Source organism: Anolis sagrei, chromosome 6 (genome assembly GCF_037176765.1).
Source record: "Anolis sagrei isolate rAnoSag1 chromosome 6, rAnoSag1.mat, whole genome shotgun sequence".
Lineage (NCBI taxonomy): Eukaryota > Metazoa > Chordata > Lepidosauria > Squamata > Dactyloidae > Anolis > Anolis sagrei.
In genome coordinates this window covers 33,954,211-33,981,885 of record NC_090026.1, presented here as the reverse complement: position 1 = coordinate 33,981,885, position 27,675 = coordinate 33,954,211, and the positions used below count along the sequence as shown (strand labels likewise).

At 42.0% G+C, this 27,675-nt stretch overlaps 1 protein-coding gene and 1 long non-coding RNA gene across 5 annotated transcripts in view; one reads left to right on the top strand and one right to left on the bottom strand.

Moving 5' to 3' along the window:
• Window positions 1-11,534, top strand: part of LOC137097366 (uncharacterized) — a 28,285-nt gene extending 16,751 nt beyond the window's left edge. Inside the window, exons 3-5 of one of the 3 annotated variants that reach the window (XR_010910163.1) lie at window positions 9,377-9,463; window positions 9,600-9,756; window positions 10,101-11,534. This is a non-coding gene — a long non-coding RNA (uncharacterized lncRNA). Of the gene's footprint in view, window positions 1-9,376; window positions 9,464-9,599 lie in introns of all 3 variants that reach the window. The other 2 variants (XR_010910162.1, XR_010910161.1) reach the window with 2 other exon arrangements.
• On the bottom strand, window positions 573-27,675 carry COPZ2 (COPI coat complex subunit zeta 2). 2 transcript variants are annotated; one of them, XR_009631738.2, is made up of 10 exons: window positions 27,281-27,675; window positions 18,676-18,744; window positions 16,152-16,233; window positions 15,695-15,786; window positions 13,475-13,530; window positions 11,529-11,606; window positions 7,306-7,357; window positions 7,071-7,198; window positions 4,626-4,664; window positions 573-636 (listed from the first exon to the last, which is right to left on the bottom strand). XR_009631738.2 is itself a non-coding variant. In XM_060780884.2 (9 exons), the coding sequence occupies exons 1-9, from the start codon at window positions 27,383-27,385 to the stop codon at window positions 589-591; spliced, it is 621 nt and encodes a 206-aa protein (XP_060636867.1). In that variant the 5' UTR covers window positions 27,386-27,672; the 3' UTR covers window positions 573-588. The 2 variants fall into 2 exon arrangements, 1 of the variants encoding a protein (XP_060636867.1); XM_060780884.2 differs by lacking the exon at window positions 7,071-7,198 and having other exon boundaries at window positions 27,281-27,672.

Genomic DNA, 27,675 nt, shown 5'->3' with positions numbered 1-27,675 from the left:
ATCATAGAATCAAAGAATCAAAGAGTTGGAAGAGACCTCATGGGCCATCCAGTCCAACCCCCTGCCAAGAAGCAGGAATATTGCATTCAAATCACCCCTGACAGATGGCCATCCAGCCTCTGCTTAAAAGCTTCCAAAGAAGGAGCCTCCACCACACTCCGGGGCAGAGAGTTCCACTGCTGAACGGCTCTCACAGTCAGGAAGTTCTTCCTAATGTTCAGATGGAATCTCCTCTCTTGTAGTTTGAAGCCATTGTTCCGCGTCCTAGTCTCCAAGGAAGCAGAAAACAAGCTTGCTCCCTCCTCCCTGTGGCTTCCTCTCACATATTTATACATGGCTATCATATCTCCTCTCAGCCTTCTGGTCAAGGCCTGCTGTCTATACAGTAATCAATACCAGACTTTGCTGTTTGTTTACTTTGAAAAAGTTACTCAGATAAGCTTCAGCACGTTGTTTCCTCTTAAATCAGAATGATCAGGCTTCATTGAAAGGGTCTCATCCTTTGAGGGCAATCGGAAAAGAACAATTTTTCTAGAACAAGGTTAGAAATCAAAAAATTCCAGTGCTGTGTCTTTTGTTTGGAGTATTTTATTTTAATAAGGACCACTTAATTTGCTCTTTGGCAGACTGAAGGACCTGTGAATAGAAAGAAAAAGAGACAGCAATGAGAACAATTTTCCATTCCTTCCATCTCCAGTGTTTTGCTCAAGGACAAGGCACATCCTAGAGCCAAGTAAAGTTACTTCATGGACTACAAGTCCTAGGATCCTTGGGAGTTGTAGTCAAAACAAAAACTTTTCAAGAGTCTGCATTCACCCCACCTTTCTCAAAAATCTTTGTGAAATTGTTTTTAGATTTTGTGCTGAATTTCTTTCTAAATTTTGGGTTGTTGTGAGTTTTCCGGGCTGATGTTTCAGAAGCATTCTCTCCTGACGTTTCTCCTGCATCTGTGGCAGGCATCCTCAGAGGTTGTGAGGTCTGTTGGAAACTAGGAAAATGGGGTTTGTATATCTGTGGAATGTCCAAGGTGGGAGAAAGAACTCTTGTCTGTTGGAGGTAGGTGTGAATGTTTCAATTGGCCACCTTGATTAGCATTTAATGGCCTAGCAGTTTCAAGGTCTGGCTTCTTACTGCCTGGGGGAATTCTTTGTTGGGAAGTTCTAAATTTTGTTTGTTCTGAATTTTGTTTTTTACATTTCCTTGAATGCCTGTTGGCACAAAGGTAGTCTAAAATACTTCAGATTATTTAATTACAGACTTAATATGTTTGGAGTCAACTCATTCAGAACAATGTTAGTCATATTTACCTGTCCAATTGATTTTAATATGTGTACGCAAATGTATAATAACTGATTCCAAACCAATATGTTCATAATCTCCAACTATATAGAGGGGGCAAGAACAAAAAGATCAGTGAAACATAGGCCTCTTCTACACTGCCATATAAAATCCAGATTATCTGCTTTGAACTGGATTATATGGCAGTGTTGACTCATATAATCCAGTTCAAAGCAGATAATGTGAATTATCTGATTTGATTATTTGGATTATATGGCAATGTAGAAGGGACCTTAGTGAGCCCTGATTCAAACTAAATCCTTGAAGGAGATGAGTGAATTTGGTTGTGTCATTCAAGGACATTTAAGAGTGCATCTTCATAGTAGAATTAATACAGCCTGCACATTACTTTAACTGCTATCTCTCAATTCTATGGAACCATAGTATGCCAACCAAATTCGATATGGCTGTTGAGACAGTTTTAACTAAAGGATTTTAACATCAAGATAAGTGATTTTAATGTTTGTGTGTGTGTATAGTCAAGTATGTTTTGGCATTGAATGTTTGCTGTTTATATGTTGTGCTCCACCCTGTGTCCCCTTCGGGGTGAGAAGGCCGGAATATAAATGCTTTAAATAAATAAATAAATAAATTTCCAAGACATTTATCCTTCATTGCCAAAACTGTTGGTTCCTCACCAAATGACAAATCCCATTATTTCACAGTATTGAGCCATGGCAGTTAAAGTGATATCAAACTGAATTAATTCTACAGTGTAGATAATACCCCAGGTCAGCCAGATGAACTTGCTTTTCAATCAGAATGGACACTAGGTGGCAGGTATATCTTTTGATTACTAAAATGGAGAATGTATAAAAACTCACTGAATGCAAAATAAGAATATTTGCAAATTGAAGGAGGCTGTGGAGACCTATGTATAAGAAGATGCCAATCTTACTCTTCAGAGTTGTCCTGTATGTTTTCTGTTAAACTGAGATGATGCAGTTCAGGTTTTGTACAGCTGTTGGTAACCAAGCAGGTTTATTAACAGGATTATATATAGCTCCTAAGCAGGTATTTTCTTTAGATTGGGATGGATCTAAAAGTCAATGTTCTGCCCAAGGACACAGAATCCAAAATGACCACAACTCCTGGAAATGGCTGGAAGTTTTGAAATATTGGTCAGTGCAACTAGAATGGCCTTGAATAAAGTAAAGTTGGCCCTGCACATTTGCAGGTTTCACGTTTGTGGATTTGATTAATATGGTCCTTACGAATCTCTAGGTCCTTCGGTGTGACCCAGAGATTCCTCAGAGTATTGTCGAAGGCTTTCATGGCTGTAATCACTGGGTTGTTGTAGGTTTTTCGGGCTGTATGGCCATGTTCTAGAAGTATTTGGATGCTTTTAATCAGAAGCTGGACGACCATCTGTTGGGGGTGCATTTAAGGTGGTTTTCCTGCTTCTTGACAGGGGGTTGGACTAGATGGCCCATGAGGTCTCTTCCAGCTCTAGGATTCTATGATTCTAAAGTCAGCAGGACCCACAGCCAATGTTGGAGTGAAACCAGTGGAAACACCATTAATAAGAGTGAAGATACCATCTGCCATCTCCCTCAAAGTTCCCTGTTCTCTTTGATTTAAGCTACCATCCTCACAACAGTGATTGGTAGGGACTGCTGTGATTTGCCCAGAAACGATATAGTAATGAGCTATGATAATGCAGAGTATTTAGTACTGGCTTCCTCTTGAATGGGAAACAAAGAGCCATTGACTGTACAAAAGACCTACTCCAGATAGAGATGTTGAAACTGGCTTATTGATGCAAGTCACCCTATGTTTCTGAATCTTCCTCCCTCCCTCCTTCCTTTTCCTGGGAAACATGGTATGAGAAATGTATTGTCGAAGGCTTTCATGGCTGTAATCACTGGGTTGTAGTAGGTTTTTCGGGCTGTATGGCCATGTTCTAAAAGTATTCTCTCCTGACGTTTTGCTTGCATCTATGGCAGGCATCCTCAGAGGTTGTGAGGATGCCTGCCATAAATACAGGCAAAACGTCAGGAGAGAATGCTTCTAGAACATGGCCATACAGCCCGAAAAACCTACAACAACCCAGTTCCCTCAGATTTTTTTTATTCATGGTGATTCTACTTTTGTGGGGGTTCGGCATCCCTAACCTCAGTGAATGTGGAGGACTGACTATAGTTTATAGGGAGACAACTTTAAAAATGGAAGATAAGGAGAGGGGAATGGTGCTACTGCCTACATTCTCTACATATTTCAGCCTTGTTGGTCTGCATAGTATCTAATTACAGACAGTTATCTCAGGTTTCTCTCCAGAGAATCTACTGCAGTCATTTTCTTTCATATCCAGTTTCTGTTGTTTGGATGCATGCATGAACTCACCTCACTGCTGCATGCCAATGACATTGATGTCTATTGCAAATACATGCATTAGAGTCCTATATGTTTGTTCTTAAGTCAAATTTGTACGTAAGTCATTTTTAAGTGTAACTCCATCATCCCCCCCCCCCCCATCTCTCTCTCTATAAAACTAAAGTTTCCCTTGACACTAAGTCTAGTCGAAACCAATTCTGGGGGGTGGTGCTCATCTCCACTTCTAAGCTGAAGAGCCGGCATTGTCCATAGATGCCTCCAAGGTCATGTGGACAGCATGACTACATGGAGTGCTGTTACCTTCCCACCTAAGCAGTACCTATTGATCTACTCACATTTGCATGCTTTCAAACTGCTAGGTTGGCAGAAGCTGGGGCTACCAAAGGGAGCTCACCCCATCCCATGGATTCAAACCGTTGACCTTCTGGTCAGCAAGTTCTGCACCTGAGCGGTCGCTTCTCTCTCTCTCCCCCTCTCTCTCTAATATAGATATATATAAGAGGTTTAGCACCCCCTGTGCTTTTTGTTTTGCTGTCTTGGCCCTGTTCAGAAGATTTCGTCTCACTTTCTGTCCTTGGATTTTGAAAAAAAATGGCTTGTTGTAGAAAAAAGGATTGGGGAGAAAGCGTCAGTGGAGACACCGTTTCCCCATAATAACTCTTTCAGAAGAGAATTCCCCTTCCGAGGGATCGATTTCTCTCACTTCATGTTGTCTCACCCTCGTTTGTAACTATGAGTCATTTAGAAGTCAGATGTTTGTAACTCAGGGACTGCCTGTATTGAAAAGAATACTTGATTTGCTAGCTGAAACCCTGAACCAGGTCACTCATTACGTCAACATTTTGCTGGAAATCTCACTTGTTAAGTATTCCAGATTATAAAATTCTGCCACTGAATGAGAGAAAGTAAACTATCTGCACTAGACAAACTACAGTGGAATTCAGTAAACTTACCTGAGTGACACTGTGCTCTGATAAAGAGGGGTCATCCACCTAAAATGAAGACAGAAAAAGTCAGAATAGTTCAAAGGCATTATGGTTAGTGGATAGATTCTTTGCATTTCCAGATGAAATATAAACATGGGGCGGATTCCTGCTTGCAACACGCCAGCTGAACTCAGTAGGGCATTAATTCATCATGACGAATCCCAATGAATCAACTCTAAATATGACCTAAGTGAGTTCAATCCATTGTTCTTCCGAAGGCATGAGTATCCCAGTAGGAGTTTCTTCCTTGAGAAAGTTGGAGATTCACTTCAGTGGCTGTGTGCCAAAGATGACGAAAGGTTGCATCCAGTGTGTGATGTCAAAACTGGTTCTTTCAGGTTCCTCTTTAAAACTGCACTGCAGATAGCACACTCTGAAACATATGCATGCCATGCCACACCACTGAACATATACACACATGCTTCTGTATATTTTGGGAGCCCGAATGAGAATCATATATGTTATGCATTGAGTGGCTTTCCCCCAAAATTCTTATTTTTAAAATGTCAAATTACAGGTGCATCTCATCCTCAAAGTGTAGAATGAGCAACAAAAGCAACCCCTTTCTGATGAACTTTGTAAAATGGGATAATAATAGTCGCCCTTTTCTTTGATTTACTGTGATCTCCTACATGGATTGGCCTCTGACAATGCTGCACTCTCCCTTGAACTTTGGTGAGACTTTAACTGGAAGGGTGAGGTGGTTGGGAACTGGTGATAGTTTTAAGCAGTGGCCTTATATCGGGTCGGACCAGTGCTTCGTTCAGGTGCCTCTAGTCTAATCTACTCTCCAAGATTTCAGAAAATTGCCTTTATCAGTTTCTCATGACACCAAACTTGGGATGTTCTCCATGCAAAGTTCTTCCAACAGCCAGTGAGAGACGTGTCCCAGCCACAGTTAGGAAATGTCACTTCATTGCACCACAATTCACAAAATCCTACTGATCATATGGAATTCTAGGAATTATGGTCCAATCAAGTACCGTCTGCATTTGTAAAAGTAACCTGCCAGGTCTTTCACTGAGGCTTACTGACATAACTCCATGACCTCGGCAACAATTAAACTTGTGGACTTTCGAATGTAAGATTTCACTGTATCAAACCGAATATCCATCTATTCCAACATCTTGTTTTCTGTAGTGTTTACTAGGAAGCCTTTGGCAAACAGGAAGTACATGAGGACAGTAACCCACAGGAGCCCCTAGTGGCGCAATGGGTTAAACCCTTGGGCCAGCAGGACTGCCGACCGAAAGGTCAGAGGTTCAAATCCGGGGAGCAGGCTGAGCTCCTGTCTATCAGCTCCAGCTTCTCATGTAGGAACATGAGAGAAACCTCCTACAGGATGGTACAACATCCAGGCAACGTCCTTGTAGACAGTCAATTCTCTCATACCAGAAGCGACTTGTAGTTTCTCAAGTCGCTCCTGAAACAAAAAAAAAGTAATCAGCACATGCTCTTGTATCCCATCAAGTCATAATTCAGGAGCGTGCTGCCTCTTATTTTAGCATCTACTTATAGTTGTTATTACTAGTCACCAGTGATAGACTTCTCCCCAATGTATTATCAAGTGCATTATACTTTTAGGTGCTTAAACTGATCACTAAAGTATATAGTTTAACTACGGCCTGATTGGAATGGATTAGAAGTCCAGTGTGACCTCCATATTCTCAGGGATATGTTTCCAGATATGCAAAACTGTGAATTATAACAGTGAATCGTGTTGAGATGAAGGACTTCTGGATCAAGAATACTGTAAAATTGTGAAGAAGACCTAAAATGACTAGAGAGGACATAGATAAATAAAACTGTGGATACTGATCCCACCAGTTCAGGATTTTTATGGTGTATTGCTGGACTCCACAGATTTTGGAGGCTCAGGCAGAAGATTTATACCGTGTGATGGTAGCATTGAATTTTTGCTGTTCTTGTTGTAAACCGCTGTGAGTTGCCTAAGGGCTGAGAACAGCGGTATACAAATAAAGCAAGTAAATAAATAAATAAATAAATAAATTTAGGGTCCACATAAGTGGACCTCAGATGGTTGCCCAAGTAAACACATTTTAAATTCTTAATAATAGCAGGATTTTTTTTTTTGCAAAGGATACACATTTTGGTAACCCGAATGAAGGGTCCAGTTCCACTCAATTTTTACCACTCTCAATGTTCTTGTTTTAGACCTTGTTAGAATTACTTTGTAAATACAGCTCCCAGAACTCTCCAGCCAGCATAGCCGTGGGGATTCTGGAGGTTGCAATGTCAAAAATATTTTTTCCTAGAAGATGTCACAAGAAAAGCCATGGAGAAACTGGCGACAATTCCAGAACAGAGGCTACGAATAAGCAGGACAATTTCGGCCCAGCCAGCAGCCATGCCACACTAGAACCACATGCGTAGAAGGAAATCATCTCTTACTCCTGCTTCCTGTTTGTGAGAACATTTATCTATTTTTGGAACATCTCAGGCAAAATTTCACTGTGCTCTGAATTGCCCACGATGTAATCAAGGAGAACAAAGCCATAAGGCGCAGGCTCAGGGACTGTCTGGGGCGGAAAGAGATTCAGGAGGAAGATTGAAAGGATAGATTACATGTAAAATGTGCAGACGAATTCGAAATAAAACAACCAAAGAATAAGAGAGAATAACTCACTCTGAAATTTAACTTCTGGATGACTTGCTGAGGATCACTTTCTAAAATCACACTAAAACATGAAAAGAAAGATAATTTAAGCATATTGAAAAGAGAGAATCTATATTTTTGCTAATGGACAAATTTACATATGACTTTTTTGGGGATTGTTGTGAGTTTTTCAGGCTGTATGGCCATGTTCCAGAAGCATTATCTCCTGACGTTTCACCTGTGCCTATGTCAGTCATCCTCAGAGGTTGTGAGGTCTGTTGGATACTAAGAAAATTGGGTTTATATATCTGTGGAATGTCCAGGGTGGGAGAAAGAACTCTTGTCTGTTTGAGGCAGGTGTGAATGTTTCAATTGGCTAGCTTGATTAGCATTTAATGGCCTAGCAGTTTTAAGGTCTGGGAGGTGATTAGCTGGCCCTGATTGTTTCTTGTCTTGAATTCCCCTGTTTTTTAGTGTTGTTATTTATTTACTGTTCTGATTGTAGAGTTTTTAAAAATACTGATAGCTAATCATATTCATGGTTTCTTCCTTTCTGTTAAAACTGACCACATGCCCCCCCCCCTTTTTTTATTGCTCAGGAACTACGGAATTGTTTATTCAGCTGTTTCAAAGTATCCAGATGTCTTTCCTTATGGAAATGATTATATGGCAGAGCAACTGGATTTCCCCTAATGATCAGAAGGCACTCTTTTGTTTGTGTGCACTTTTAAAAAAGAAGTGTCAACTAATAAGGTCAGGGTTGTAAAAATGGTACAAGCTCCTATTGTCCAGTGACTATGCCTTCAAAAGGGATGAATGGTAGTATAAACCTCTCATGTGGTTTTGTGGTATTTATTTTACTTGCATTAAAAATACTTTTTATTTAATTCATGAGACAGTGAATGTATTTAAGCAGTTAGCAAAGTTCTTCAAACACAAAAGAGGTAAGCACATAAGTAAAGTTTGTCAGTGCCTGGAATGCAGCCATACCCTGAGAATAACACTGTGTAACAAAATAACACTGTGTAACAAAAATTGGAAAAAAATCTGTTCCTGGTTTGAAAGTGTTATTTCCTGTTTAACTGTGTGTTACTTACTTTGAAAGTAGTTGTTACACTCCAGAAACTTCGTTTTTGTGGCTGCCGCAAACTATGTTGAATTGGTTGAGACTCTATGAGATATTCATAAAAAAACTATAGCAAAATCATAGAATCATAGAATCAAAGAGTTGGAAGAGACCTCATGGGCCATCCAGTCCAACCCCCTGCCAAGAAGCAGGAATATTGCATTCAAATCACCCCTGACAAATGGCCATCCAGCCTCTGCTTAAAAGCTTGCAAAGAAGGAGCCTCCACCACACTCCAAGGCAGAGAGTTCCACTGCTGAACGGCTCTCACAGTCAGGAAGTTCTTCCTCATGTTCAGATGGAATCTCCTCTCTTGTAGTTTGAAGCCATTGTTCCGCGTCCTAGTCTCCAAGGAAGCAGAAAACAAGCTTGCTCCCTCCTCCCTGTGGCTTCCTCTCACATATTTATACATGGCTATCCTATCTCCTCTCAGCCTTCTCTTCTTCAGGCTAAACATGCCCAGTTCCCTAAGCCGCTCCTCAGAGGGCTTGTTCTCCAGACCCTTGATCATTTTAGTCGCCCTCCTCTGGACACATTCCAGCTTGTCAATATCTCTCTTGAATTGTGGTGCCCAGAATTGGACACAATATTCCAGATGTGGTCTAACCAAAGCAGAATAGAGGGGTAGCATTACTTCCTTAGATCTAGACACTATGCTCCTATTGATGCAGGCCAAAATCCCATTGGCTTTTTTTGCCGCCACATCACATTGTTGGCTCATGTTTAACTTGTTGTCCACGAGGACTCCAAGATCTTTTTCTTGGAGTGCCACAGGATGTCCCACAAATGTGCCACAGGATGTCCCACAAAAACAAAGCTTTTGCAGTTTTATAAACCTTTCCTATGATTTTATGATAGAACCAATTAGAAAATGATGTTTATAACCCAGGAATAAAAATTGTGTTACATAGTGTAATGGAAGCAATGTTTCAACAGCAATTCTTTTTCAAACAGAAAGGTTTTCTTTTCTTCCAGAATTCTAGACTGAGCTATTGTCTACAACAGAAGTGGGCAACTCCCAGGACAACAGAGAACTCCCCGATATTGAAAAGATATTGAGAGGTAGCTATATTAGTCATGCACCAAAATACAAAATCCATTAGCAGAGATACCCTTTGGGGGACAAACTCTAAAACATAAAATCATAAACTCATGTACATTGTGCAAACTTTTGAAGTTTCATTGTCTTCTTCATCAGGCAAAGATGTTAAAAATCTTATGGGAGAAACATCAGTCACAGGCCTACATTCTGTCTGAGATGTTGTGGGTTAAGAAAGCATTTGTTGGAATTCAATGACATTCTGCACAAGTTTATAGTCCTCAACAAGGAGACAGGCAGCTGAGTTAGTTGGCAGGTAAAACCCTTCCCAATTGCCCTCTTCGTCTGCCTCTCTTCCCTCTCTTTTTGCCTCCTAATTGTTAGACTGATATTTCTTAGGGACATCCCTTTTCTCAAATTTTAGCCACATAGCATGACCCTGAGTCCAGAGTATTAATCTGACTTTGCCCTTTTAGCCTTAATTTATCAACTACCTCTTGCACTTTACCATTAGCCTTTATTCGGGCAGTCGTATAACACAAGCCTTCTCTCGCCCCTCAACTCAGGAATGTCCATTATGCTCGGCTACTGTGTTATATGATGAATTATGTTTTTAATTATGTGTTATGATATCTTTAATTATGTGTTATGATGTTATAGATGCCCCTCACCTTAACTTGGCCGAGAGGAATTATTACCTGCATTTCATAGAATCTTACAGTTGGAAGGGACCCCAGGTAGGAAGACACAATCCAAGCCCTCCCAGCAGATGGCCACACAGGCTCAAAATCTTAGAGTTGGAAGGGATCTCAAAGTCCATCCAGCCCAACCCCATTCTGCCAAGCTGGAAGACACGATCCAAACCCTCTCAACAGACAGCCACACAGGCTCATAGAATCCGAGAATTGGAAGGGACACCCAAAGGCCATCCAACCCAATCCTCTTCTGCCAGGTAGGAAGACACAATCCAAGCCCTCCTGACAGATGGCCACAAAGAATCCTAGAGTTGGAAGGGACATCCAAAGGCCATCCAGCCCAACCCTCTTCTGCCAGGTAGGAAGACACAATCCAAACCCTCTCGACAGATGGCCACACAGGCTCATAGAATCCTAGAGTTGGAAGGAACACCCAATGGCCATCCAGCCCAACCCTCTTCTACCAGGTAGAAAACACAATCCAACAATTTGTGAAAACAGAAAAATTTTAACTCTGTTTGACTGGGTTTAGACCCCATGTAAACCGCCCCAAGTCTCTTTGGGGAGATGGTGGTGGGATACAAAAATAAAGTTGTTGTTGTTGTTGTTATGTGAGCATAGAAGGAGACAAGATGTCTGCTTCAGTGAGAGGGGGGGGGGGCTTACGTTTCCTATATAGTGATGTTATTTACAACATTTCTACCCTGCATTTCTCACCCCGGAGGGGACTCAAGGCAGCTTTACATACAGGCAACAATTTGATGCCCTAAAACACAATGTACACTTAAATAAATATTAAAATAGAATTTAAAAGTACATAAAAACAATTAAAACATTTAAAAATATATTAAGAGTTAATTTCTAGGCTGTGTGGGGGCAGAAGGAAAGTTTGCCTATCCTGGAACACACTTATCAGTATCGCACTGAATTCAGTGAGTCTTACTTCTATGTAAGCAAACTGTGAACGTATCTAGGAAAAACACATTTTGGATGAAAATAATGGCACTTTTTACATTGTGAACTGAATTCACAATTGACTCATTATTTTGCTTACTTTTAACTGTTTTTTCTTAAATCAACCAATTAATAAGATTGACATAATCACTGGACAATATCTATACTGTTTTTGCCTTAATTAGCTTGATGAGCTGTGGCACAGTTTTATAAATCTGGCTTTAAAACTGAAAGTGACATAATGAGGCAATCTGTTCCGATATACCAAATTCATTCAACAGTACAAAAGGCTTCTGGGGCAATACTGGTATATATGTTGAATTTGAATTATCTATCCTGAGCAATTCGTCTCTGACTCCATTATTGTGTTCACTCAGTTGCTCTTCTTCCCCAATAAATTGGATATTTTGCCTTTTATCTCCTGTCATATGAATCTCACCCGCCGTCAACGGTCTCATCCACCACAAGGAATACCCCATCCATATTCTCCATCAGGGCTCGTTTCTCCACATTCTTTCTAAATATAAGACAAAATGTGATAGTTATCAGTACCACTATTATGTTATCTACACCAGACATGGAGAATGTGTCGCCCTTTAGATGTTGTTGGACTATAACTCCCATCATCCCTCACCACTGGCTATGATGGTTAGGATTGATGAACAAACAATATTTGGCAGACTATTAGTTGTCCTAACTAATCTATGTTACAGTAAGTTGTAGCAGGACCAAGTGTGTGTGTATGTGTTGAAGAAAAACCTTATGATGGTAATTATTATGTGCAGCTGGTAATGTAGGTCAACCAGCAATCTTGGATCACGGGTATAACTGTATGGGTTTTTAGAATACAGTTCTGGAAAGCTTTTTCTCTGAGGACATCTATGCTCAAAGGCTTTGCTCTGAGGTGCAGGTTGGAGAGAAGCTGTTACGCTGCTCTAAAGGAGGCTATGGTGGAATAGTTGTTTGCTCAAGATTTATGTTTGGCTTTCTCATTTGACTTAAGATGAAGATGCCTTATTTTGTGCTACTTACAAAGTCTATATAAGTTTCTTGCACAGTTTGCTTTTTGTATGCAACATTGCAAGTTTGTGTTTCATCTCTGCTATTAAGAGTAAAGATTTTTCTGTTTGTTTCTACTTGTCTGTGTGTCTTGTGCATGGAACGTGGCTAAGATCCACTTGTTGCACAACAATCTATTCCAGAGGTCCACAAATGAAGGCCCGAGGGCCGGATACAGCCCTCCAAGGTCACTTACTCGGCCCTCGCTCAGGGTCAACCAAAATCTAAAACGACTTGAAAGCACACAACAACAACAATCCTATGTCATCAGCCAAAAGCAGGTCCACACTTCCCAATGAAATACGAGTAAGTTTATATTTGTTAAAATTGTTCTTCATTTTAATTATTGTATTGTTTTTCAGTGACTTTTGAATTACAAATAAGATATGTGCTGTGTGCATAGGAATTCATTCATGTTTCTTTCAAATTATAATCTGGCCTTCCAACAGTTTGAGGAACTGTGACCTGGCCCTCTGTTTGAAAAGTTTGAGGACCCCTGATCTATTCTATAGATTTAAATCAGAGTCCTATTGAGCCTAGTTTTATGAAGGTTGAACTAGGGACTACTAGGGAAAAACTGTCAGCATCTTACCAAACTATGACTCCCGGGTTCCTTTGTGAAAAACCATAATGATATAGAAAAATAATATAAATTTCATATTGTAGATCTGGACCACAAGGAGAAAGTAATGCATTTGAAGAAGAGAGGGGAAAAAGGGAATCCCGAGATGGAGAAGTTATAGATATACCCACAAATAGCATTTGCTTCCAGATTTAATTTGTCCTATACACAGAACTTAGAAACACTGCTTTTGGGGGGAGATTGCAGCTCCAGAATCCCACTGCTAACATGGCACTAATAATTGGGGAATTCTGGGAGGAAAATATTATAAGTGTTTTGAGAAAGAAAATGGTGTATAGCCAATAAGAGACTTTTGCTGACATTATATATTTAGAGGTGCTGTTATGATGGGCACAGACCACTGAGAGGTTCTTTGTGCCAGTTTGCTAGAAATGAATTAGAATTGAGGGCTGCTTGAACGCACAAAAGTTTCCAGTACTGCCAGTGGGGTGCAGGGGATTTGTCATATTCAGTGTAATTTGGCTTGCTTGCATGAGCCATCTGAAATACAGAGATTCTTTTCTGCAAAGTAATAGCTCTCTGATGGCAGCCAATCATGGTCTAGAAATGACATGGTTCTACTGATGGGTTACTGCAGATGAACAGACCAAATCGTTTTGTTATTGATATATATTTCAATTCTAAGGTTTTCGATACTAGCAAGATGATTTTTGATCTTCAGTAGGATTAGCTATGATACTCACCGCAGCATGTGGTTGAGAGTTTCAAAAAGACAACTGAGAACTGATGTTAGCATAAGCTATAAAACAAGAAAGGCAAGAAAGAATGCTCAAATTAACAAAAAATAAATAAATGATGTATTGTGCTAAAAGGATACTTCCCCCTAACCATATGCTAGGTCAGTGGTTCTCAACATGGGGGTTGGGACCCTTGGGGGCGGGTTGCGAAGGGGTGTCAGAGGAGTCACCAAAGACCATCAGAAAAAGTAGTATTTTCAGTTGGTCATGGGGGCTCTGTGTGGGAAGTTTGGCCCAATTCTATCGTTGGTGAGGTTCAGAATGCTCTTTGTAGGTGAACTATAATTCCAGAAACTACAACTCCTAAATGTCAAGTCTCTTTTCCCCAAATTCCACCAGTGTTCACATTTGGGCATATTTAGTATTTGTGCCAAGTTTGGTCCAGATTGATCATTGTTTGAATCCACAGTGCTCTCTGGCTGTAGGTGAACTACAACTCCAAAACTCAAGGTCAGTGACTACCAAACCCTTACAGTATTTTCTGTTTGTCATGGGAGTTGTAAGTGGCAAGTCTGGTTCAATTCCATCATTGATGGAATTCAAAGTGCTCTTTGATTGTAGGTTAAGTATAAATCCTAGCAACTACAACTCCCAAAAGACAAAATCAACACACACTCACACACCCCAACCATACTAGTATTCAAATTTGGGCGTATTGGGCATTTCTGCCAAATTTGGTTCAGTGAATGAAAATACATCCTGCATATCAGATATTTGCACCACAATTCATAACAGTAGCAAAACTACAGTTAGGAAGTAGGAACGAAAATAATTTTATGGTTGGGGATCACCACAATATGAGGAACTGTATTAAGGGGTTGTGGCATTAAGAAGGGTGAGAAACACTGTGCTAGGTCATTTCCACACATGGACCGCATCCCTATTTTCTGACATTGCTTTTTTCAAATCATCTGAACGCTGAATCAAAATGGTGATTTCATAATACACTGTTAAATTATCTGGCAATTAATGTCTATATGCATAATATGGTTTTACATTTCAAAATTTCTTTTGCAAAAGTCATCTGCAACTTTAACAAAAAGCTTTTGCCTTCTATCTCTATTTGTTTTCACGACAACATTGTCTTGATGAATTTCTCCCTAACCCCATACGTTTTTCTTAGTCACATGCTAGTTAACATGGAGAACAAACAGGACCCATACTGCTTCTATGATTCTGTAGTATTATTTTTTCAAAATAATCTATAAACAGAGAATCAACACTGTGTTTCCACTCAGTGCTTAATATAGTATGCAATTTCTCTGTATAAGGCATTCAGGCTCTGTCTAGCCAAGATCAGCTGCTGTTGAATTAGACGTTTACTCCTTGTAGTTTGTGCCTCCAATTGCTACCTGTGACACTACTGATAACTCACCCACCAACTGTTTGTTTTTTATTTGTTCAGTTGTTTCCGACTCTTTGTGACCTCATGGACCAGACCACACCAGAGCTCCCTGCCGGCCAATGCCACCCCCAGCTCCTTCAAGGCCAAGCCAGTCACTTCAAGGATCCCATCCATCCGTCTTGCCCTTAGTTGGCCCCTCTTCCTTTTTTCCCCATTTTCCCCAGTGCCATTGTCTTCTCCAAGCTCGCCTGTCTTCTCATGATGTGTCCAAAGTATTTCATCTTTGCCTCTAATATCCTTCCCTCCAATGAGCAGCCGGGCTTTCTTTCCTGGAGTATGGATGGGCTGGATCTTCTTGCGGTCCAAGGCACTCTCAGAACTTTCCTCCAATACCACAGTTCAAAAGTGTCTATCTTCCTTCGCTCAGCCTTCCCTATGGTCCAGCTCTCGCGTCCAAAAGTTACTACGGAGAATACCACTGCTTTAACGATGCAGATCTTCATTGCCGGTGTGATGTCTCTACTCTTCGCTATTTTATCCAGACTGGTCATTGCTCTCCTTCCAAAAAGTAAACGTCTTCTGATTTCCTGGTTGCAGTCTGCATCTGCAGTAATCTTCGCACCTAGAAATACAAAGTCTATCACCGTCTCCATGTTTTCTCCTCTATTTGCCAGTTATCAATCATTTATCAATCCCCCTAACTATATTTATTCTTAATGATTAATCAAGGCAGAATAGATGGGAAATTTAGACCATTCCTTGGTCACTTTTTTTGCACATTACAACACTGCCTTAAATCGGTTCTCAGAGGAAGCATTTACCTCATTTTCATGTGGACTCCCCACCACATAAAAGAAAAGATCAATGCTGCTTTTATAGACAATGGTCAGTCCTTCCAAGAAAGCAATCTCACCTGAGGAGAAATTTCAAAAGAGAGAAAACAAGGGGGTTATTAAAGGGACAAGGGAAAGGTCTTGCAACTCCAAGTTTTATTTCTTTTGCTGCTAAATCCACTTCTGGTTTGCTTTTTTACTTCAAGACATACAACTTTGCCCATGTTGCAGCTTAAAAGCAAGCAGAACTAGAATGAGGATTGTGCACTGCGGCTTCCATAATGCCTGAACATTGAAATAACTTGAGCTGTAGGCCAAATAATATCTAGAGGGTCAAAATTTCCCACCCTTGGAGTCTTTTTTGGGCAGAAAGGCTGGAAATGGGAGGCCAAGTGGGTGCTTCTCAGAAGGCAGGATGATGGGTGTGAGGGAGCCATGTACTCACTATCAGTCTTGTGGGTTTTGTTGAAGACATTTCTCTCAAAACTCTTCTGTTCTTTCGTGGATGGAAATGTATCATCATAATACTGTGAATAATTAAAGCAAGAGATTTGAGAGATAGATGAGACAATATAGGAGGTCAATGCATTAGTCTGTGTTTGGAAGTCCCATAAACACCAAAAAAATTACAGAGGGCTATATTATCTCACTTGCTATAACGTAGCTGTCTGGATTCAGCTTTCTCACTAAACACAGCAATAAAACACCCTGTGTCTCTCTACGTGGAAATAAGTCTCACTGTTCTTACTGAGGCTCACTCTATGGGGAAAATGTTTAGGATTGCACCCTTAGGCTCCTTCCATACAGCTGAATAAAATCCTGCATTATCTGCTTTGAACTGGGATATATGGCCATGTTGACTCAGATAACTCAGTTAAAAGCAGAAAATGTGGGTTATTACGCCTTGATATTCTGGGTTATATGGCTGTGTGGAAGGGGCCCTTAGAGAGCAAGCCGTATTGAGAAGAGTGGGATTTCACTCCAGGTAAACATAGATAAAATTCCATTCGAAAATGGAAAAGGAAGCTATAAAATGTTTATCTTAGGCCCCTTCTACACTGTCATATAATCCGGATAATGAAAGCAGATAATTCACATTATCTGCTTTGAACTGGATTATATATATATTCAATTCAAAGAAGATAATCTGGACTTTATATGGATGTGTAGAAGGGGCCTTTGAAGAAACAAATCCACAACTCAGGGCCCTTCCACAGACCCATATAACCCAGAATATCAAGACTGGAAATTACACAATATCTGCTTTGAACTGGGTTATCTGAGTCCATACTGCCATATATTCCAGTTCAAAGCAGATATTGTGAGGTTTCCTGCCTTGATATTCTGGGTTATATAGCTGTGTGAAAGGGCCCTCGGAGGCAACATGGAAAAGCAGCTGGACTGGCCTCTCTTTAGCTATATGAAGCAATGGCCTCAGGCAGAAAATTATCAGGAGCAGGAAAAGTCAAGTGTGGGAAGAACATTGCTGTTCCATAAGCCTGCAGGCAGAAACCTGTCCAATTACCAAAGTTGAAGGGCCCTTCCAGACAGGCCCTATATCCCAACATCTGATCCCAACCAGGCCCATAGCCAGGATTTTGATTCAGGGGGAGATGAGTTTGATTCGGGGGGGGGGGGGGGGCTGAGTCTGAGTGAAAGAGGGTCTACCCTAGCAAACCTTTTGTATCGTTACCCCAATACCCCCATGCATATGGGATATATTGAGCATGGTGATCAGATCATGATATGAATAAACATAACAGTTTAAATAATGCACTAGTAAGGCCTTCTCACGGACCACCATGAGAATTTGGGGGGGGGGGGGCTGAAGCCCCCAAAGCCCCCCCCCCCCCGGCTACATGCCTGATCCCAAGTTTTCTGTTTATTCCAGATTATCTGGCAGTGCCGATTCATATAATCCAGTTTAAAGCAGAAAACCTAGGATCAGATCCTGGGATATAGGGCCTGTCTGGAAGGGTCCGAAGAAACATATCAAAGTCAAATTGGTTGTCTCTGCATATGTGTAACTGAGGTTGAGAGGAAATCACAATCTTAGCTTTCAGCAGTAACAATATACTGTGATGGCGCCGATGAACCAAACTGCTGGAGTCATTACAGCCATAGTAGCCAAGTATTTCTTTCTGGCTATCTAATCAATCTTGCCTTCTATATAGGCCCCAATAATAATAATAATAATGATAATAATAATAATAATAATAATAATAATTTTATTTATTTATTTATACCCCGCCACCATCTCCCCAAGGGGACTCGGGTGGCTTCCATGAGGCCAAGCCCAACAAATACAGCAAAGTAAATCTACAACATAAAAATACAACAGTAAAATATAATGAAAATAAAAATTACAAAAAAAAACCCAAATAAACACACAAGGCGGTATAAAATCACAATAATTGAATCACAATAATTGAACTCAGTGGGCAGGGCTGGTTGCAAGGATTAAAAGTTTAAAAACACTGGGTGAGAAAGCAATGTAATGTATCTGGAAGGAGGATCAGATGGGACGAAAACAATGGGGTTTAATTGTACTAGAGGATAGAATAAAGTAGGTCATTTTATGCAGGATTTGGTCAAGGTCAAGGATTGTTGTTCATTCATTGAAGGTACACTGGAACAGCCAAGTTTTCAGACTCTTCCTGAAGACTGCCAGGGTGGGAGGCTTGCCTAATTTCTCTGGGGAGTGAATTCCAGAGTCGAGGGGCTACCACAGAGAAGGCCCTCTCCCTCGTCCCCAAAAGTCACACTTGCGACGGGGACAGGAGAAAGAGAAGGGCCTCTTCAGAAGATCGAAGATTTCAGCAAAACTTAAATATGTGGCCCTCCAGGTGTTGGACTGCAATTCCCAGCAGTTCTAGTCAGCATAGCCAAGAGTGAGGAATGCTTCAAGCAGCAGCTCAACAACATCTTGTGGACATTCAGTTTTCACATTTGATGTGGAAGTAGCTTACCTTGGCCAAAAGTCTCTGCCCAAAGCTGTCCATGATAAAAATTGCCTTGACAGTGTAAAGGGATGGTTCCTAGGAACAAGATAAGTTGGGTTTTACTTGTGGCACAAAATAAGAAGGTACAAACAATAGTCTCTACCCACAAGAAAAATGAAGCCTATGAAATATCCAACTTATAATATGAACACCAGTAGTGTAGGCTGTATTTTACTGGAAGAAACTGACAAAATCAGCTCTTAGCATTCCTTGCCGATGAAATTAAACTAGTCACAATACATCAACAGGTGACTAGAAGGCACACAAATACACAAAAACTAACATCATGTCATTTGCAATTTTTGGCTGGTTTTCAGATGGCTTGGTGGGGGGGAGGCTTGATTGTTGGAAATAGCAACCATCTACAAGCCTCCTATACTAGTTATTTGTGATGTATATAATTGTGATTTCTTACTATATTGTATAGCATAGTGGGTTAAACCACTGAGCTGCTGAACTTGTTGACCAAAAGGTTGGTGGTTCGAATCCGGGGAGCAGGGTGAGCTCTGACTGTTATTCCTAGCTTCTGCCAACCTAGCAGTTTAAAAACATGCAAATGTGAGTAGATCAATGGGTATCACTCCGGTGGGAAGGTAACAGCACTCCATGCAGTCATACTGGCCACATGACCTTGGAGGTTTCTATGGACAATGCCGGCTCTTCGGCTTAGAAATTGAGATGACCACCAACCCCCAGAGTCGGACACGATTGGACTTAATGTCAGGGGAAAACCTTTAACCTTTACTACTATATCGTATGCATATATTGATATGCAGTTTCCTCTTAACTCTATTTTGTTCGAGGTTCCAGAAGGGACTGCAAACAATGGGACCAGATCTGGGACTATTCAGACTGAGACTCCATTTTAGAAGCTAGTTTGCATCAGAAGCAGCATAGTTTAGAAGTCAGTCAGTACAATTTATGAAGTCAGCAGTGTTAGTATGCAATTGGTAGTGTCAGTATGCTGCAGTGCATAGTCAGTGTTCAGTAATATATTAGACTAAAGAGAGTGTTAGTCTGTATGCAACAGAGAAGAGACTAAAACAGTGCTTTAGAGAACTTATTGTTTAAACTTTCAACCGATAAGAAATGCACCTGTATGCTGAATACATGAAATTTTTAAGTAAACCAACTATGTTATTTTTTAATTAAGACTACTTATTTTTGATCTTTTTTGAACATGATTTAAAAGCAATATATTTTATGGGAAAGTGTATGTTTTTTGGGCAACAACACTTCTGAAGATCTGCTATATATTTTGTGCATTGGTATATCTTGTTCCTATAAGTTCAGAAAGATAACCAGGTATATCAGTCTAACAAGTGAGAAGCCTAATTTGCCTTATATGAATGCTAGTGGATATTTACTATTAAGTAGAAGATTCATTCAAACGAGTATTTAACTCTTCTCGGGAAGATCATATTTTACTAAAGGTTATCATTATTCCAAATAGTGTGAATGCCAATTAATCTCCAAAAAGATTGTGCTTCCAATATACTGTGGAGATTCCTGGTTTTCCAAAAGGTTATGATCTCTAAAAGGCCAAGTCTTTCCCAAATAAGAAAACTCACTTTGTTTTAAGCTGGTTTGTATAGTTCAGAGCCTGACAACCAGCCTTGAACTTTTTTGATGGAGAGGAAGCAGCCGAACAATCGAGGATTTCATGGGATTCCTTTAAAAGATTGAAGAATGAGATTGGAATGTACCTTTCTTAATGATTTAGATGAAGGGTTGGAAGGCACGATAATCAAGTTTTCACCAAATTGGAAGGGATAGCCAATACTCCAGAGGACAGGAGCAGAATTCAAAATGATCTTGACAGATTAGAGAGATGGGCCAAAACTAACAAAATGAAGTTCAACAGGGACACATGGAAGATACTCCACTTAGGCAGAAAAAAACAAAATGCAAAGATACAGAATGGGGGACGCCTGGCTCGAGAGCAGTTCATGTGAGAAAGATCTTGGGAGTCCTTGTGGACAACAAGTTAAACATGAGCCAACAATGTGATGCGGTGGCAAAAAAGCCAATGGGATTTTGGCCTGCATCAATAGGAGCATAGTGTCTAGATCTAGGGAAGTAATGCTACCCCTCTATTCTGCCTTGGTTAGACCACACCTGGAATATTGTGTCCAATTCTGGGTACCACAATTGAAGAGAGATATTGAGAAGCTGGGATGTATCCAGAGGAGGGCGACTAAGATGATCAAGGGTCTGGAGAATAAGCCCCATGAGGAGCAGCTTAAAGAGCTGGGCATGTTTAGCCTGAAGAAGAGAAGGCTGAGAGGAGATAGGATAGCCATGTATAAATATATGAAACGAAGTCACAGGGAGGAGGGGGCAAGCTTGTTTGCTGCTTCCTTGGAGACTAGGATGCGGAACAATGGCTTCAAACTACAAGAAAGGAGATTTCATCTGAACATTAGGAAGAACTTCTACACTGTGAGAGCCATTCAGCAGTTGAACTCTCTGCCCCGGAGTGTGGTGGAGGCTCCTTCTTTGGAGGCTTTTAAACAAAGGCTGGATGGCCATCTGTCAGGGGTGCTTTGAATGCTATATTCCTGCTTCTTGGCAGGAGGTTGGACTGGATGGCCCATGAGGTCTCTTCCAACTCTATGATTCTATGATTCTACCTTCCCTACCTACATTACAACCTTTCTTTCCCACTGATTCCAATGTCCACGCTGTGTCTTTACTTGTACAGCTAAAGAAAAAGAAGATGCCAGTAAGTCTAAAAATTTTACCAATACACAAGACAACTTTAGAACAAAATTCCAGAAAGGAGAGCGATTTCCTACAACAATACATGAGGAACGTACCTTTCAGAAATCAAATTAAATATAATGTTAAATATAATGTAATGCAAGAGAAGGTGGCGAGTCTATACAGAAGATCTGTATAGGAAAGATAATAATATCGAGGATAGTTTTGACGGTGTGGTGAGTGAATTAGAACCAGATATCCTGAGGAGTGGGGTTGAATGGGCCTTAAGAAGCATTGCTAACAACAAGGCAGCAGGAGATGATGGGATCTCAGCTGAACTGTTTAAAATCTTGAAAGGTGATGCTGTCAAGGTGATGCATGCCATATGCCAGCAAATATGGAAAACACAAGAATGGCCATCAGACTGGAAAAAATCAACTTATATCCCCATAACAAAAAAGGGAAATGCGAAAGACTGCTCAAACTTCCGTACAGTGGCCCTTATTTCTCATGCCAGTAAGGTAATGCTCAAGATCCTGCAAGGAAGACTCCAGCAATACATGGAGCGAGAGTTGCCAGATGTTCAAGCTGGGTTTAGAAAAGGCAGAGGAACGAGAGACCAGATTGCCAATATCTGCTGGATAATGGAGAAAGGCAGAGAGTTTCAGAAAAACATCTATTTCTGTTTTATTGCCTATTCTAAAGCCTTTGACTGTGTGGATCATAATAAACTGTGGCAAGTTCTGGGTGGGATGGGCATCCCAAGCCACCTTGTCTCTCTCCTGAGGAATCTGTACAAGGACCAAGTAGCAACAGTCAGAACTGACCACGGAACAACAGACTGGTTCAACATTGGGAAAGGCGTACGACAAGGTTGCATACTCTCACCCAACCTTTTTAACTTGTATGCAGAACACATCATGCGATGTGCGGGGCTGGATGAATGCAATGCTGGGGTTAAGATTGCTGGAAGAAACATTAACAACCTCAGATATGCAGATGACACCACTCTGATGGCCGAAAGCGAGGAGGAGCTGAGGAGCCCTCTAATCAAGGTGAAAGAAGAAAGCGCAAAAGCCGGGTTGCAGCTAAACGTCAAAAAAACCAAGATTATGGCAACAAGAATGATTGACTACTGGGAAATAGAGGGAGAAGATGTGGAGGTCGTGACAGACTTTGTATTTCTAGGCGCAAAGATTACTGCAGATGCAGACTGTGGCCAGGAAATCAGAAGACGCTTACTTCTTGGGAGGAGAGCAATGTCCAATCTCGATAAAATAGTAAAGACATCAGACTGGCAACAAAGATCTGCCTAGTCAAAGCCATGGTATTCCCTGTAGTAACCTACGGATGTGAGAGCTGGACCTTAGGGAAGGCTGAGCGAAGGAAGATCGATGCTTTTGAGCTGTGGTGTTGGAGGAAAGTTCTGAGAATGCCTTGGACTGCGAGAAGATCCAACCAGTCCATCCTTCAGGAAATAAACCCCGGCTGCTCATTGGAGGGAAAGATACTAGAGACAAAGTTGAAGTACTTTGGCCACATCATGAGGAGAAAGCAAAGCCTAGAGAAGACAATTATGCTGGGGAAAGTGGAAGGTAAAAGGAAGAGGGGCCGACCAAGGACAAGATGGATGGATGGCATCCTTGAAGTGACTGGACTGACCTTGAAGGAGCTGGGGGTGGTGAAGGCCGACAGGGAGCTCTGTCATGGTCTGGTCCATGAGGTCACGAAGAGTCGGAGATGACTGAACGAATGAACTACAACACAATGCTTGGTAAAGTAGAAAGCCGCAGGAAAAAAAAGGAAGAGTACATGCAAAGGTGTTGCCATGGCAGGTGGAAGGACAGGAGTTTTGCCCTCTTACAATTTTCTGCTAGATCTCAAATTTCTAGCACTGCAAAGAGTGAGACACTGAAAATTGTTCATCTCTAGGGCTCTTACATTTATTGTGTTTGTGTTGCCTTGATAACTTTGCCCACCCCTTTTCTCTGGATGTCTACAACATATTTCAAAACATCCAACTGAAGTTTTAAATTACTGCAATGCTAGAATTTTTAGAACTGAAGAAAACTGCCATTCATTCCCCACACCCTTCTGCCTGACACAGGTGGATCGATAGGCATGTTTAAATATTTGATGGCATGTCACATTGAGGACGGAGCAAGGTTGTTTTCTGCTGCTCTAGAAACCAGGACAGGAAGCAATGGATTTAACCTGAAAGGAAAAAGAGATCCCACCTAAACATTAGGGGGGAAATTCTGATGGTAAGAGCTGTTCAACAGTGGGATATGCAACTGGGAGTGTTTAAGCAGAGGCTGGTAGGCCATCTGTTAGGAGTGCTTTGATTGTGTGCCCCTGCATGGCAGGTATATAGCCCCCCCCCCCCCGAAATTCTCATGGTGGTCCATGAGAAGGCCTTACTGGTACATTATTTAAACTATTATGTTGATTCATAACATGATCTGATCACCATGCTCAATATATCCCATATGCAGGGGGGTATTGGGGCAACGATACAAAAGATGTGTTAGGGTAGACCCTCTTTCACTCAGATTCACCCCCCCCCCCCGATTCAAATTCAGACCCTCCCGAAACAAAATCCTGGCTACAGGCCTGGTTAGTGGGGTTCAGAATGCTCTTTGATTGTAGGTGAACTATAAATCCCAGTAACTGCAACTCCCAAATATCAAGGTCTATTTTCCCCAAACTCCATCTGTGTTCATATTTAGGCATATGGAATATTTGTGCCAGGTTTGGTCCAGACCCATCATTGTTTGAGTCCACAGTGCTCTCTGGGTGTAGGTGAACTACAACTCCCAGACTCAAGATCAATGCCCACCAAACCCTTCCAGGAAAATACCATGACATTTGGGAGTTGTAATGGCTGGGATTTATAGTTCACCTACAATCAAAGAGCATTCTGAACTCTACCAACCATGAAATTGAACCAAACTTGGCACACAGACCTCCCATGACCAAGAGAAAATACTGGATGGGCTTGGTGGGCATTGACCTTGAGTTTTGGAGTTGTAGTTCACCTACATCCAGAGAGCACTGCGGGCTCAAACAATGATGGATCTGGACTAAACTTGGCATGGATACTCAATATGCCCAAATGTGAACACTGGTGAAGTTTGTTTTTTTGGGGGGAGGGGGGGATACCTTGACATTTGGGAGTTGTAATTGCTGGGATTTATAGTTTACCTACAATCAAAGAGCATTCAGAACTCCACCAACCATGGAATTGAACCAAACTTGGCACACAGAACTCCCATGACCAACAGAAAATACTGGAAGGGTTTGGTGGGCATTGACATTGAGTTTTGGAATTGTAGTTCACCTACATCCAGAGAGCACTGTGGACTCAAATATTAATAGATCTAGACTAGTGGTTCTCAACCTGTGGGTCCCCAGGTGTTTTGGCCTACAACTCCCAGAAATCCCAGCCAGTTTACCAGCTGTTAGGATTTCTGGGAGTTGAAGGCCAAAAACATCTGGCGACCCCAGGTTGAGAACCACTGATCTAGACCAAACTTGGCATGGATACTCAATATGGCCAAATGTGAACACTGGTGGAGTTTTTTTGGGGGGGGGGGATACCTTGGCATTTGGGAGTTGTAATTGATGGGATGTATAGTTCATCTACAATCAAAGAGCATTCATAACTCTACCAACCGTGAAATTGAACCAGACTTGGCACACAGAACTCCCACGACCAACAGAAAATGCTGGAAGGGTTTGGTGGACATTGACTTTGAGTTTGGGAGTTGTAGTTCACCTACATTCAGAGAACACTGTGGACTCAAACAATGATGGATCTGGACCAAACTTGACATGGCTACTCAATATGCCCAAATGTGAACACTGGTGGAGTTTGGGGGGGGGGGGGGGGCAAGACCTTGACATTTGGGAGTTGTCATTGCTGGGATTTATAGTTCACCTACAATCAAAGAGCATTCTAAACTCCATTAACTATGAAATTGAGCCAAACTTTTCACACAGACCTCCCATGACCAACAGAAAATACTGGATGAGCTTGGTGGGCATTGACCTAGAGTTTTGGAGTTGTAGTTCACCTACATCCAGAGAGCACTGTGGACTCAAATATTAATAGATCTAGACCAAACTTGGCATGGATACTCAATATGCCCAAATGTGAACACTGGTGGAGTTGGGGGGGGGGGGATACCTTGGCATTTGGGAATTGTAATTGATGGGATGTATAGTTATAGACGCAGGTTCTCAGCTTGGGTGTGACCCTGGACTCATCGCTGAGCCTGGAACCCCAGGTTTTGGCGGTGACCAGGTGAGCATTTGCACAGCTAAAGCTTGTGCGCCAAGTGCGCCCGTGCCTTGGGAAGTCTGACTTGGCCATGGTAGTCCACGCTCTGGTTACATCCCGTTTAGACTACTGCAACGCTCTCTATGTGGGGTTGCCTTTGAAGACAGCTCAGAGGCTCCAACTAGTCCAACGCTCGGCAGCCATGATTTTAACAGGAGCGGAGCGCAGGGAGCATACAACCCTCCTGTTGCGCCAACTCCACTGGCTACCGATCTGCTACTGGGCTGAATTCAAAGTGCTGCCGTTGGCCTTTAAAGCCCTAAACGGTTCTGGCCCAAGCTACCTATCTGACCGCATCTCTGCCTATGAACCCACCAGGACTTTGAGATCTTCCGGGGAGACCCTGCTCTCGATCCCGCCTGCTTCTCAAGCTCGGCTGGCGGGGACGAGAGATAGGGCCTTCTCGGTGGTGGCTCCTCGGCTGTGGAACGCCCTTCCTACGGACATTAGACTAGCACCATCTCTAATGGTATTCCGCAAAATAGTGAAGACCTGGCTGTTTGAGTAGGCGTTCCAATAATTAGTGCAATGATTGGTTAATGAACACTGGAATGAAACAATGGATGACGAATCTGGAACATGTTTTTGATGACGAGACGACAGTGAATGGGTATTGTAGTAACTGTTTATTAATTGTGTAATGTGTTAGGTTGTTAACTGTTTCTATACTGTAGCACTGAATTTTTGCTGTTCGTATTTGTTGTGAACCGCTGTGAGTCGCCTTCGGGCTGAGAACAGCGGTATATAAGTAAGGCAAATAAATAAATAAATAAATATAGTTCATCTACAATCAAAGAGCATTCATAACTCTACCAACTGTGAAATTGAACCAGACTTGGCACACAGACTCCCCATGACCAACAGAAAATACTGGATGAGCTTGGTGGGCATTGACCTAGAGTTTTGGAGTTGTAGTTCACCTACATCCAGAGAGCACTGCGGACTCAAACAATGAAGGATTTGAACCAAACTTGCCACAAATACTCAATATGCCCAAATGTGAACACTGGTGGAGTTTGAGGAAAATAGGCCTTGACATTTGGGAGTTATAATTGCTGGGATTTATAGTTCACCTACAATCAAAGAGCATTCTGAACCCCACCAACGATCCAAACTTCTCATACAGAACCCCTATGACCAACAAAAAATACTGTGTTTTCTGATGGTTTTGGCGACCCCTCTGACGCCCTCTCACGACCCTCCCCCAGGGGTCCTGACCCCTAGGTTGAGAAACGCTGATCAGCAGGAAGATTGACACCACTTTAATGTCTCAATGCTATGGAATCCCAGGAGTTGTCCTTTTTGCATAGTCTTTCGCCTTCTCCAGGATTCCATAGCCAGGGCAGTTCAAGTGCTGTCAAACCGCGTTAAGTCTATAGTACAGATACACCCTAGGTGCCACGCAGGAACTTTTTGGGGAGCCCCTGGGCCGGGTGGCTTGTGCGCAGGGCAGCTAAGTCTCCCTTCTCTGTGTGATCCGCTCGCCTGGCATCCCACCCACTCCTCGCCCCACGCGCAATGCCGTACCAGCCTGTGCCCCGCGGGGATGTCCATGGCTGCCCCGCCGCCGGGCCTGGGATCAGGGGGCCCGGGGTGGTCGTGCTGACGTGGCCGGGCCTCTGCCTTTTGCATCGCGGCTCTCTCTGGCGGCTCCGTCCGGGCTGGAGCTGCTCCGCCCCGAAAGGGAAGGCATTGGGTGGGCTGCGAAGCTCCCCCTCCGACAGCGTGGGCTCCAATGGAGGCAGGGAGAAAGGAAGGCAGGCTCTCGCCTAGGAAAGAAGGCCTGCCACGGGCGGGATTTTGTCAGGGGAAAGCAGGCAGCGCCCTTCTTTCCCCCCTCAAATAACGACAACATTAATCCTTAACGCCTTTGTTGATGTGCGCCATCAGGTCATTCAAAAGGCGCATCTCTACTGTTGAAT